The 14,320-nt window shown below is 39.2% G+C and overlaps 1 protein-coding gene across 16 annotated transcripts in view; it reads right to left on the reverse strand.

The window, feature by feature from the left end:
- Positions 1 to 14,320, reverse strand: part of DLG2 (discs large MAGUK scaffold protein 2) — a 1,018,165-nt gene that overhangs the window by 887,475 nt on the left and 116,370 nt on the right. For all 16 annotated transcript variants that reach the window (XM_069808461.1, XM_069808468.1, XM_069808464.1 and 13 more), the window contains one exon: positions 10,639 to 10,781. In XM_069808461.1, the coding sequence (XP_069664562.1) occupies positions 10,639 to 10,781 (143 nt within the window). The remainder of the gene's footprint in view (positions 1 to 10,638; positions 10,782 to 14,320) is intronic.

Here is a 14,320-nt window from a genome sequence, read left to right on the forward strand (position 1 = left end):
AATTACAATTTAAAAGTTACCATTTCTGTTTCCACCAGAGTTTCCAAAGCCTTCTCTGAGAAAGTGGACTTCAGATCCACTATGTCAGTTACTCCTAATTTAATTTTTTTTCCAGCTTGTACAGCAACTGTTTGCCTTGTCTCTTCTCAGAAAGAGACACCTTGAGTACCTGAAAGTGCTGAGCTAAAAAAAAATAAATATATATATATATACACACACAGTGACAGGGCACAGCATTTCAGAAAACCAGGCAGGCTCCCTTACACTTCTGCAAAGAACTGGAAGGCCTGGGAAACCTTCATCACTTCAGTTTGTCCTTTCAGTGAAGACACTTTATGTAGCTGCCACAATGAACTGAACACCACTATGGGGGTTATAACTATGTAGTAACAAGGCTGACCTGACAGAAAAGCAGCAGCAGCCATACGTATCAGCCAAGCAGCGGCTGGAGTGCTGAAATCATTCACAGCACAGAAAGCCATTACTGGGTTCAACTATTTTTTCCCACCGGCATTGTGTAGATCTATGCAGGCTGATGAAAGTGTGAGATTCAGCCAACCTGACTTTTTTTTTTTTTTAAGACATGAGATATTTGAAGATGTATTAAAAATTCATGTTCAGAACTCATCTGTAAAACTAGTTTTCTGGGTTTGGCGGGGAATAGGCACCTCACAGAGACACGAGGCTGCAGATGTCCAGCCACAGATTACGTCTCCTTTGTGCTACTACATGGGGGTTCTGCTCCATCAAACTGTCCATTCTGGTTCAGGACGACAGAAATTGGAGAAACGTGAGCAAACAGTGGGACAACATCGATCAACAGGAGGAGAACATCGTATCAGAAGTTACTGCTATGGCTGCAACCACCGCTCTTTTGGGACAAAAGACAAATTTAAAGATGAAACGAGATAGTCTCACAGCTCTTTCCAAAGAGCTCCTGTACACTGGAGGTGGCAATATCAGGAAAGTTCGTCACAGAGTACATCACGAGGAGCTGAGGAAGCAGACGTGGAGGTCGATCGCTAGAGAAGTACAAGGGTAGAGACGCAGAGACGAGACAGGTCACGACAGGCCTTAAAAGCCAGACAAATAGGGTGGTGTTGGTCTGGTGGAAAGGTGGAAGTCAAGAGAGGCTTCCAACAGCGAGGAAAATACAGTTAGAGATATAAGCCCAGAAAGCGATCTCTCGACAAGGCCGTTTGGATGAGAAATGCATCAGGATTACACAGGAGAAAGAAACATGTTCCTAAAGGCTCTTTTCAAGGAGGAGGAGAATGGCTAAGGGTGAAATTCACTCCTTCACAGCACAACAAAGGTCCAGACAAACACTTTATTCCTGATCCACCTAAATATCGTTATGGCAAATAAGCAGTAAATTGTCTCATCTCTAAACCAAGGGCAGTTTTCACTATAACCTGTTACAGATTAAAGTGGTACAGGCGATAGTTAAGCACAGTCAAATGTGTAAAATGTACAAGCTGAAAATGCATAAAGTCCTGTGGTTCTAGTCATCTTCTTTGTAACTATATTATACGTAACAAACATGGAGAGAAATTATATTTTCAAGTTGACAGTTTCCCACACTGTTACATTTGGGATTGTGTTTACTATTTGTTAAAAACTGCAAGTATCTGTCCCAGTTTACAAAAAACTAAACAAAGCAGGAAGGATATTTTCTCCTTCATATATATTTATCTTACTGAGCAAAGATATATGCACCTATTCAAGAAATCACTCCCAGGGTGATCTTTATATGATCCAGAAGTCTTGGGGTGATATCTTTCTTTATTCTTGGGAACTATTTAAGAAGCATTTTAATAAAGAAGTATTGGTAGACTGCAGAAATATATAATGGGCTCTTAAACCTCTCTGTGGAGACCTGTGTCCTTTGCACGTGGAGGGCAGTGAATTCTCCTGCTTAGTTGCTCAGATTGGTGAATGGTCAGAGTTAATAAACGTGTAAGTGAGACAAATTGCTCTGAAATATTTTTAGAATGAAACTTAACTAGAGTACATTCATCCCTGAATATCAATTTTACAGAACACTTACAGTTTTACAGGGCAAAGGGCTATATTTTTAAGAGTTGATGTATTTGTTTTTGCAGGTGGTTAAAATACAACTTCTCAGAATCTTATTAGAAACAATGAATTATATCACATACTCTTCAGAGGAACTGCTAGCTTGCGGTAGAAGCCTGTTGGGACATTCTGATACTTTTATGTAGGTAATTTTTTCAGATTACTCTGGTATGACAACAGCCCTTGTTAAAACATATCATGTTTTAGAAAAAATATTTTAGAAAAAATATGTTAAAATCACAAGAGCTTTTTGTTAAGTGATATTTTCATAGTATCTTTAACTACGAGATCTACCATTTTTGACCCTGATACACAGCAGTGGAATTTACACAATAGTCTGACCTCAATGCTTATCACAATAAAAACTCATTGCTTAATTAAAAGTTTGGCTAATTCTGTATGCTGGTTAATATTTAGGCACATTTTCATTGGGGAAAATTATTGTTTCTGGTCCCTAGCAGCTGTTCTGGCCTGCTCCCAAACCTTTGCAGATGTAATAACAAATCCCAGATCAGAAAACTGCCTAGAGGTTGTTTGATAGGCATATTATATAAATGTGAAAAAAAAAATGAAAACAAATAAACCTGCTGTGGTGGATGTGACTCTTTCATCATTGCTGATCCGGTTTAGTTTGTTTAATGCTGAGATTCCAGTTCTGTTCCCTCTCCCACCAATGTCAGTAGAAAACAATTACTAAACTAAATAAACAATTATGAAACTAAATCAAATCTCCCTGTCAGAAGGGAGCTATCAGACCAGTGAGTCCTCTAAACTCTCACACAAGGCACACCAATGTGATAGCGATGTTAAAATAAAAGTGAGAGGCAACAAAGGAAAAGGCTTTTTATGTGAGCATGTCTAACCCTATGCAAACACGAGGAGATGGCAAAAGCAGAGTGATGTCTGGTTCCAAGACTTGCCCAGCAGGACAGAAATTGTCTGTTTAGAGAGTGGCATGACATGCGTGTTGCCCTACTCTCAGCATCACGACTTCATCAGAAAACTCTCCTGTGGGGATTTGGGATGTGGAGGCCAGAATGCTGCACTCCGGAGCTTTTCTGTCCACAGGATGACACTGTTCTGCAGACATCCAGCCTCTTGGTTTAAAATGGAAACATTGGCCTGACCAGATTAAAACACACTCAGAAGCAACTCTGAAGTGACATTTAACAGACGCGCTGGCACTCAAGTTATTGACAAGCTACAGAACAAATAACAAATTTATAAATAGAGGCCCAGCATGGATACCCAGTATGGGCAAGACATTTAGCTGCAGCTAGTCGTAAATAAGGTTTTTAATAACACAGTGACTTTGCAGTTATCCATTTCTAAACATTAGCCAAACCATTTGAGAAGGCAAGTGTATAAAATAATCTCTGCAAGTAAAGCATACCTTATTAATGCAGAGAAAATAAAATGGCAAAATCATTGCATTAAAAAAAGCCACAAAGCCAAGCTTCAGCATTGTTGTTAAACAATTATCTACTTATGGTTGTTACACAGCCTTGGGTGCAAAAGGAACATAACTAGCAAAACACAAACCAACATGTCACTTATACCGTGCCCCTTAAAAAGACTGCTGCCTTCTTGAAGGCAAACTTGGTGCCAAACAGAATTACATGGGAATTGGCTCTGGTACAAAATCAACCCACAGACACAAACTGCATTCGATCAGATAAATGTATACTGTAGGAGCTAAATCTAGTGAAGAAACAGACACATAAAACTGAATGTTTTGAACCCTTCTAATGAAACATTATGGTTGATCATACCTAATGACTCTTGCATATTAAGTATATTCACTTAAACGGAATCAGATTTGGCTCCTGGGAGTAAACCAAGCCATACAAATTAAGCTGTACCCAGTTACAAAGAAAACAAACAAAAATCCAGAGAAGAGACTGAATTTTTATAGGCACATATAGAAAGGTCTTGCAGGTCCACATTTTTCAGACAAGCTGTTAGTGTGAAACAGATTAATGGTTTGATAATTGCTCCAGGCAGAAGATTTTTAAGTAAGGGTTTTACTACTGGAACTTTTAACAAGCCAGCACTTAAAGGACAGAGAACTAATTACAATGTTTATAATAGCTGGGTACAAGGATAGCAGACATTCCTAAAGCAAGCAGAAATAGGAGGATTCATTTTGCACACTGCAATTGACTGTCTTTGCAAAACGGGCCTCTAAGCATAAGAAATGCGTGGAACAACAGGAATTAGATGAAGAACTGGAATCTTCGGGGACCGTCTCAAAGCAATGATATCACACTGCACCGACTGTAGATTGTGCATGCGAGATCGGCGTGCGATGACCAAACTTGCACAATAATTGCAAATGATTCTTGTTCAATAGGCTAAAAGTATCTGCACCATATGCCCTATAAGTAAATAGTCCTTTCATGCTACGATGCAGGGACAAACAGACCTTCGGCTACCAGATTTATACGGAAGCACGACAGCAGAGTGTTCTTTTCCTTCACCTCAATTTTCCATCTGAATAAAGGTCAAAACACTGCTGACCAGAAATAAGTAGCACTGGAGACCAAACTAATGAAAACAGAGGTTAAAACAAGGGTAAATTTATGTCTTTTAATGAGTGTCTGGAGCCGAGCACAAGTCCGTAGCTTCAAGCAGCGTTACTATTGACATAGCTAAAGAGCAACTCGATTTTTGTTTACCAGATGGATACCTCCATCTAGGTACTTTTATGTTCTCCATTACTGTATTTTCTGAGCATCTCACAGTTTTAATTGTATCTATCTACACAACGCTTAAGCGAGAGGCATCCTTTATCCAGTGACTGTTTAACGCAACGCAGAGAGTCCTGGGAGGGAAGACGACTTTTTCCCAGCAAGTGACCATTTGCTAAGCTGGGGAGCCGGGCTCAGACCAGCATACCCGCTCTCAGACTCCGGTAACCCACGAACTCAGCTGCACTACTGCAAAGCTTTGACGGCAGAGATGGAGAGAACCTTTCCCCAGCCTTATCTGGATCTGGGTAGGGCGAGAGCACTCTTCTGAGCAGTGGAAGACCTGAAATTAAACCCCTTTCAGCCGAATCTCTATCTCGCATTTCCTAGGGGTGAAAAGAAATCAATCTTCTCTCTCCAATGGGGACAACTTAAGAGCCCTAATTTCAAGAAAACGCTTTCAAGTTGTGAATGCTGGTGTTATAAAGCTTGGTCCGAAGGAGTAGGGAAGCTCTTTGGCAGAGCTGAAACAACAAACAAACCCCGTCTTCATGATTTCCAGCAGCAGATTGGGCACATCCCCAGTCAGCACGCTAGCTGCGGTGAATACCACGCTGAATGTTTATAAAATAAGGTAATGCTGAGTTTCCCAGCACTGAGCACTTTCTGTGCTTCTAGTCCAAACAAATTAAGATTAGACTTGCAAAACAGCTAAAGCGCCCATTATACAGACTTGACCTTTTCTTACTCTTCCCTGAGCATCTGCTCCTGGCTCCTGCTAGAAGCCAGGTACCAGGCTACATGGGCAAGATAATCGGTGCTTGGTTTAAGCCAATGTGGGTGCTTTATAACTGCGACGTGAAATGACTCAGCTTAAAAGTACCCGAGATCCTCAGAAACTCCAGAGGCATATTATCTTCATCGTGTCAGCTCTCCACAGCCACGTTCTCAAGGTAGCTGCCTGGCATTTGTTTGTGCCCAAAATGAGCTTGTCTGCATTGTATCAACCGTCTCAATGCCTAAGCACTGTCTTCATCCACAAACTACATTCCTGGCATACCTTCTCAACCCGCTCCACGAGGTGATCTCGGAACACACTTCCACTCCTACGTGCCGCCAACCCGCCCGCTGAGCGCGGCATCCCGCATCCCCTAAATGCGGTCCGAGAGGAATGACCGTATGGCTCCTGTGACAGTGCCTTACATACTAGCCGTTTGGAGTACGGTTCTTAATCTTTTCTGTTAAATCCTCCTGCTTCCAGGTTTGAATATACGTGGTGGTGACAATGGCGAGGTAGAGAAGGGTTGAGAGATAACAGGGAGAAGGGCTTTGCATCTATGACAGTTCAACACCGATGCTGGGGATGGAGGATCCCACCCTTGGGTATGCCAAAGATGACAAAATACGCTATACTTTAATACTCATCAGAGCAGTAATAATTATAAACTCTAGGCTAGAGAGTCATGTGTCAGCACTCTGTCCCAATAAATTTTTAATTATTCCATATAAATTGGAAACAGCCCAAGAAGAAAAAGCAAAATAATACCTGCTGGCATAATGCACAGTGCACTCTCATGGGTGAAAAGAGAAGCAGTATCAGCTCCTCTCCGGTCAAGAAGGGAGCTGAATATAGATTTCCACATCCTTTGAAAACACCCTAACCAAATAACTTCTTCATAAGGAAAATAATATCAGCAGTGCCTTTATGCACATTGCAAGAGAAGTCTAGCTATGGTCTTATTTACAGAAAAGAGATCATGATTCTGAACCTTAATCAGGATAAGGTATCAACATCTTAATGAGGCAGATTCTAAGGGAATGACGTCTTGCCCCATTTTCTGGAATTCATTACTTGTTAGTTTATAGGTGTGTTCTGGTTTTTGTGGACCTTAATCCTGGACAGCGAGGAATTAAAACCTGCAGTGCCCAAATCCTGAGTTAGTATATTTTCATTAATAAACAAATCTTGCAGAGTAGTTTCCAGGAAATTTTTTTATATACATGGAGATATAGAGATATACAGAGAGATATACAGTGCCTGTGCCATCAAGACTAATTGCCTTCCACAGTGCCTCACGGCTTTTTGTTTTGGAAACTAAAATATTCCATACCTCTAACTACAGCTCCTTTGAGACCAGTCTAAGCCAACTAAATATTGTATTTCCTAAAAGACCAGATTTTTCATTAGGACCCAGCATTTGTTGTTACATGGGCATACCAGCTAAAATGACAACGCTGCTAGTGAAGAGCAGGTCACAAAGGTCATTTTAAAATGAGTGAGAGAAAGAAAAGCAGAGAAGCTGGAAGCTCCTGTTATTATATATGATTAGTTAAACATATGTTTAAGTGCTTTTTGGAACAGGACTGAGTAAACTGTTCGCCATGTCTACTGCAAATTGAACAAAAACTAATGGGTTCTAACAGCAGTTAGAGAAACTCTGGTTTGCTGTCAGGAAAGACTTTCCATCAGTGAGGGAGTAAGTTACCTGGAGAAGTTGTTGACTCTCCACTGTGGGAGGTTTTAAAGAACAGATGAGACAAACATGTCAGGAAAAGTTCAAATACAGTTGATCTGCCCTAGGGCAAGAGAATGGACAACAAGATTTTTTAGGTCTTCTTCAGAGCTATATTCTAGAGTTCCTACATCACAACTAACATGTTGGACTTTTTCATTTATTACCCGATATGTCACATTCCCTGCTTGCTGTATGAATATATGAAACAAATAAGAGCCTTCACAGGTAGAACTTCACAGGTAAATACTTTTAGTGAATACTGAACTTGCCCCCCAAACACTGTTTCATTGATTCTGAAACTATCCACCAATTTAAGTTGATTTTGTCAAGTTGGATTTACAGGAGGGAAAACAACAGGGATAGATTAACACAAAAAACCATTCATATACATCCTTCTTTCTTTCTTATTCACTAACACCCACCCACTGAAATTATTTTGGTCTATGACATTTACATCTCTGCCAGATACATTGCCACATATATTTAGTTTCTGTACAGGGTGAAATGCAATAATAATACGATGGTAGGTAATACCGCATTTTGCACTGGAAACACTGATGTCATCTATGGTTCAAATGGCCAACAAAGCTGTTAACAGTGGAGTGAAAAACAAGGATGTGTTTAAGTGCATAGCCCATACCAAAACATTTATTGGTTTCATGAGGACCAGGAGTTCCTTCACGGTCAATATATGAACAGCACAGAATTTAACTAGAAGCATGCAAGTAAAAAAAACTGGGGAGAAAAAAAACCCAAAACAGTAACTGTCGCTGAACCCCAACACATTTTGTGAATTCCATTGTTTGCAGCCACAGTGTGCTATGTGGGGTCATTCACGCTAATAATTTGGATGCAACTGGTTCTGGCACATATGGTGAGCTAATATATTCCCCTGACTTTTCACTTGCTTTTGCAAAGGCCATTCAAAATTACAGTCTGTGAGTCTGGGAGATGTCTCTCTTCTGAGGCACCCCCTGACAATGATGGGAGATTATAGGATGGGTTGTGACACTTTCATCTCTCAATTGATGAAGATCCAGTCCCAGTACGCTGTAAGATCTAGCAGCAGTTTATTACAAACCACTATGGTGATCACAGATGCCAGGTGAGAGAGTTTAGAGGCCAGCTATCTCTGTACAGCAAATTTGTACAGAATTGCAAACAATCTAAAAACTTTTCTGTTATCTAAAAGTCCATACTTCTGGAAAAGCAAATACATCAATACAAAGGAGGGGTTCACAGGATGCCTGGCCTGGACAGTGAAAGCTGCTTTTCTTTTTTATCAACAATTAAGACTGGAACAAAAATACAGGAAAAGAACCAATTTACACAGAACATAAATATATTGACAGCCAAGGAAGGTTTCAAGTGGAAGGCATGAAAGGGGGATGGCCTCTGGACTGAATGATCGTAATTGGGCTTTTATTGCAGAAGAACACTGCATGGAAAAAGGAAAGTTTTTTTCTTTCCACATTTGGGACATGTAATTGAGGATGGAAAAGGAAAGTACAAAACCATCATTTCCCATAAGGAACAGACCATGAATAAGAATTTATGTGATGTATTAGATTATCCAGTCACATTTTCATAAGGTAATTTCTGATAGAAAGCAAAGTACTGTATTGTATTTGTACAGCAGCTGGTACATTCAGCATGCACTAATCAGTTCTGACTTGGAACTGCTAATAGTATGTTGTGCTGTCAAAAGGGAAAAAAAACCAAAAGCCTACACTTCTAGTCTATTTTCCCCACAGTTGAACCCTTAAAACATATATAGGTATGATTTTTGAAGGGACTAAACATTTTGTGCACGCATTAAACTGATGAAATTTATGGATAGACAGCAAATTTGAAAATGAGGGTACCCTGACCCCTGACTGCCAGTAACCTGGCTTGAAATGGTTATTTCTGTTTCTAAGCAATAGTTTTCTATGTTTTTGCTTTAAATCAGAATGTCATTTTCATAAGATGAGCAAAGTTTAGAGTTCGCCCTATATATTTATTATTCTCAGCATAGAATTTGGAGTTTAAATTCTCCTGGACAAGACTAGCAGCATACCTCAGACAGCAATGAGCTTAAGGAAGATGGGGTTGAGGGTCAAATACTTTGATGAGGCTGGAATGAAAAGAGAGTCTGTGATCCACTGTCTTTCTCTGGTGCTTCAAGAGATAACATGCTGGAATACACTTTCACCATTTTAAAGCATATAGCTTTGTGGGGAAAAAAAAAAAAGATTAGCTAGCTGTGTCTTCAAGCTGGCACTCAAATGTTAAATCATTCATGGGATATATCCTACATTAATGTTAAGACTCATTTGTCCTGATTTCACTCAAAATCAGACTGCTTGTTCTCATTAATTCTGCAAGCTTCTTTTGCTAATTAATTTTTACAATAAATTTCTTCAGAGGGTTTTGTTCTAGCCACCTGCAATTCTGATTTATCTTTTTAAAGAATCACATATAAAATGTCATGTAGAACTGCAATTTGTTTCTGGGTTTTACATTTAAAAAGAGGAAAGCTCTTAAAAATAGTCATGCCTATGGGAAGTGTTTTGGAACAACTTTTAAAACTTGAAAATCCTTTCGAACCATAACAACAATGGAAATTTTTATACATTTCCCTTCTCTTTGATTTTGGTCTGGAGATTTGCAATCCACGCCCACTCTATTTCTGTCTCACTGTTTAAGAACAGAGCTGTTCATTGCTTGGTTCTGTGGGTTCTGTTTTTGTCTTTGAAGTACAAACACGGTGGGAGGCTATTAGTTTAGATTGCTAATTTAGTTAATAATAATCTGGGGGCAGGCAGAGGCAGATTAGAGCCAGTGGTGACAAAGAAAAGTTTTGAATCCTTCCACTGGCTAGAGAAGAAAAACAACGGTGTATAAACTTCTATATATCTACTCCTCATACAGAGATTATTTTGGTTGATATTTCTGTGCACTTGGGCTATGGAAAAGTTCAGCCCAATGTCAGTGCCTGAAATATGAAAAGTCCTATTAAAGTTTTTACACAGGGTAGAATCACTGGAGTATTAATAACCTCAGTGGTCATTAACAAGCAGAGGAGATATATTCTCTTTTGGGGGTAATCACAGACACCAGGTATCAGGTAAAGTACACCAAGGATGAGAAAGAGACAGTTTTTTACTTCCCCTTTGACAGCTGGCAATTGAAAGGATGAAGAAGTTTGCAACATATTCAAGGTCAGTGATAACACTATACATCTTCCATATCCTCATCTAATTCCTTAATTAATGCCATTCTTTCAATCTTATAAATCATTGCATGGCCTTTCTCAGGCTGCAGACATCTCACTTATTATACATATCTTAATTCTTAATCTGTTAAATTACCTCTTGGTTTTTCTGCAGATTTTCATGGTCTGTAGCAGATGTTGTCTTCTCCCATTTCTCTGCAACTTGATTTGCTTCTTCTATTTTTTGCTCATAGCTTTTCTGGGAATTTAGCAGTGTCACTTCATAAAACTCTTGAATATCTGTTTGCAAAGAGGAATGAGCAAAAGACATTATTTGACATGTTGGCTTTTGAATTCCTGGTGTTTTTCTTTGGCCAATATATACTTACACATTAACATCATAAAGATAAACACGTATTACATTTCTAGCAGAAAGCACCGATATGCAAGTTTGTTTTCTAAAATGTCAATGAGATTCTTGAGGCACATTCTCATTGTGAAGAGGTCTTTACAAATAATTTCAAAGTAAAGGAATAATACTTGTAAGAAGAGATTCAAAGAACATGTTACACGCACACCTGAACGATATAGGAAGAACAGACCCTTGTACAGGGAGAAGTCACAGATCTTTTTAACCAATAAACTAGAAATTTGCAGGTGTAAAATACCCTAAGAGAAGCTTGTTGTCAGACACCCATCCCAGCCCTATGTGCAGGTGCATTATCTTTAAGTAAGTGGGAGGAAGAACTTAAAGGAAGACTTTGTGGATTCATCACTTCAACCTGTTGTCACTCAGAAGTGGCTAGTTAATGTTTGATTTCAACCAAGAGTGAGCAACAAGCCAGATTTTGATTTCTTGTTCAGGTGTGTCCATCACACTTATTTCCATGGGGTATGAAGAGATATACAAGACCCAGGAGTGAAAACACTTTCACTAAAACCTGTGCATGTAATGACCTAAGGAGAGGAAAAAAAAAAAAGTGTTTCCCTTCCTTCAGGCAAGAATTTTTTAGTCAGATAGTCACATTCAGGAGGTGACACATTGTCTAACAGATATTTGACTCGCCAAAGAAGAAAAAACCCATCATATTATTTTAATTAAGAACAACGGACAGACTTTCTCCTGGATAAGAACAAAAAAAACATTTCAGGGAGAAAGATTGCATCTACCTGGATACCCCCTAGGACTCCAAAGGAGGGACTCTATAAAAACTACCATGTAGGAAGGCATGACCCTTGACAGGTAGGTCTCAGGAAAGGCAGAGAAGGGGTCAGAGAAACCTTTCTGGTATTAGGTGAAGAAATTGTAGGGAAAAATCAAGCTTATTGCACTCACGCAGGGTCTTTCATAAACTTTTGTGACTGTGGGTTTTCTTTTCTATTTTGTGAAGAAATGTTCTGTTTGCATGTTACCTTAAATTGGATTGAATAATAGTAGCCTCAAGGTAACCAGACAATCAGAAAACATTTCTTAATGGAAGCTGTGATAAATCTATACCTGAAAATATCAGGAGCCCAAACACCCCGGGGCGCTCCAGCACGTCTAAAAATAAAGAGTATGTTCCCCAGGAAAGCTTCTTCGACCAGAAAAGAAAAATGTTCCAACATTAGCCATAGACGCTGTCTGGCAAAGAGGAAAATATTGGGGTCGTGTCTGAACTTCAGAAGCAACCAAGGATTTTGTTATACAGGGTCAGATCCTACACACCATCTCACACAATAGGAGACTGAACTGGATTGCGTGTGACAAGCAGAACTGACGGAGCAGGAGGAGGCACAGAGAGGCACACAGCAGAGGCACCCTGATTTTCTGCATCCTTCAAGGGCCAGTCAAAAGTAGTGAACTGGGTCTGTGCTCATCCTCACATTAAGTCTCTGGCCAGATCTCTAGCAGCCACTCTTCCCTCTTTAGTAACAACTGAAATTGAATTTTTCTTCTAACTTCTTTTACAACTTTCTGACTCATTATGTACTCTATTTCTCATGTACAATGGGAAAAATTAATGTTAAAATTAAAAATTCTGATTAATAACTGTGATCCTTAGGAAGTAGATACTAACTTCTAATTTATATTTCATATTGCTAAGAACATTTAATTCCACCATTAAAACTAGGACCTACTTTTAAAATTAAAAGCTGTAGGATAGTTGCAACGAGAATGGAAGTTTCTCCATTTTCGATGGGGGGAAGTTTTTATAGTAATTTTGAAAGCTCATAGTACAATTGCAAACAGTTGTAATATATGGTTTGATGCCAGGTCAATTTGTATTGCAACTGCAAGTAAAACATATCAGGCTAATATGTAATTATCTCTAGATAAATACTTTGCAGAAATAAACTAGAAATTGCCCTGTGGCAGTGGCATTCAGCTGGCATAGCTGTCATTATCAGAGTATTAATTGGGTTGACAGTAGTCAGTCAAGGAACAGCAGAACAGTGCTTTCGCTCCAACTTTAAAGACTGCCTTGCCCTAGTGTTTTCATTAAAAATAACGTGAGCCACATTTGCATGTGTATGCACGTGTGCGAAATAAATATTAAAAACCCAGTCTCTTTGTAAAGGTCCTTATCTATTCTGAGGAGGCTGTGGGTTGCTTTCACTAGAATAATGATCACTGGTGTGCAGAGAAGAGCATTTCAGTGTACTTATGCGGTTACAGAAGAAAGCACAGAGGATTCACTTAGTTGGTTGCTTTGTTATTCCATAAGCTAAAATTGCCATTTCTATGGAACAAGGGCAGCCAGCACCTTGCAGTCAATCAAGGTTAGCAGAGAATAGGGTCTGTAATTTGCTCTGAGTAAAACCTGCTCTATGGAGTTACCTCCATTACCTGAGAGGTGTAATCATACTAGGAGGGGTAAACAGCTGAATACTACTGTGGGTGGGAAAAGAGGTGTGAAGGAGGCGATGAGATCAAGCAGCTGTAGAATCAAGCTTGGAGCCAAGGTCATAAAAGGTAGTTGTGAGAGCATGGTAATTGTTATGTAAAATAACCAAAATACAGTCTGTGTCCTAGCGGGGACTTACAGGAAGATAATTCAACAAAGAGACTAAAATCTTACACAAATGAAATCTGCATTAAGTATTTCTTGGCACTATATTCCCTCCCTTCCATGAAAAGTTCAGATTTCATTTAGAAATGGCAACATTACTATTGATGAAGTCCATGAGCACAAAACACCTCTCCAGATGAGCTGCTTGAATTTCTGTACCGTTCCAAACATTTTGTTAAGCAATAAATTCATGTTTGTTTAAAGTGTCTGTGAATCTCACTGGATTTTCAGTCCAACTAAATTTGTTCATTTCCTTCTTAAGAGATTACTTACTTTCTTTAATAAACTCTACTTGCTCTTCCTTTAGCCTAGCCCAAATGTTTTGTCAGTTTTGCTTTATAAAGATGAACTGCATACAAGAAATTATATATATTCTAATATGAAGTAATCCTAAAGATACCATGATATGTTTTATTTTGGATGATTCCATCACTGGGGAAGCAGGAAAACAAATTATCTCTACATCAGCACAGTAGGGAACGCATTGGTATCACTTTACGAATGCCCACAGACAAGTATTCCGTACGTGTCTGCGCCTGTGCTCTGCAGGCAAACTCCAGGGATTCCCCTTCTGTCTTACAGACCTGCGCAAGAGTGAGGAGGGTCTAACTTCTATAGATATGCCAGGGAGCACTTTCCCTTACTAAAGCCGGGTGCACTTCTCAGTGTGAAGTCTTGTTTTCTTTAATACCATTTAAAAAAACCTATTCATTATTTAAGCTCAAATCAGAGTTGTGCTCACTCTTACCTCACTTTTTTTAATAAAGAAAATTTAAATAAAAATAA

Source organism: Haliaeetus albicilla, chromosome 20, assembly GCF_947461875.1.
Source record: "Haliaeetus albicilla chromosome 20, bHalAlb1.1, whole genome shotgun sequence".
Lineage (NCBI taxonomy): Eukaryota > Metazoa > Chordata > Aves > Accipitriformes > Accipitridae > Haliaeetus > Haliaeetus albicilla.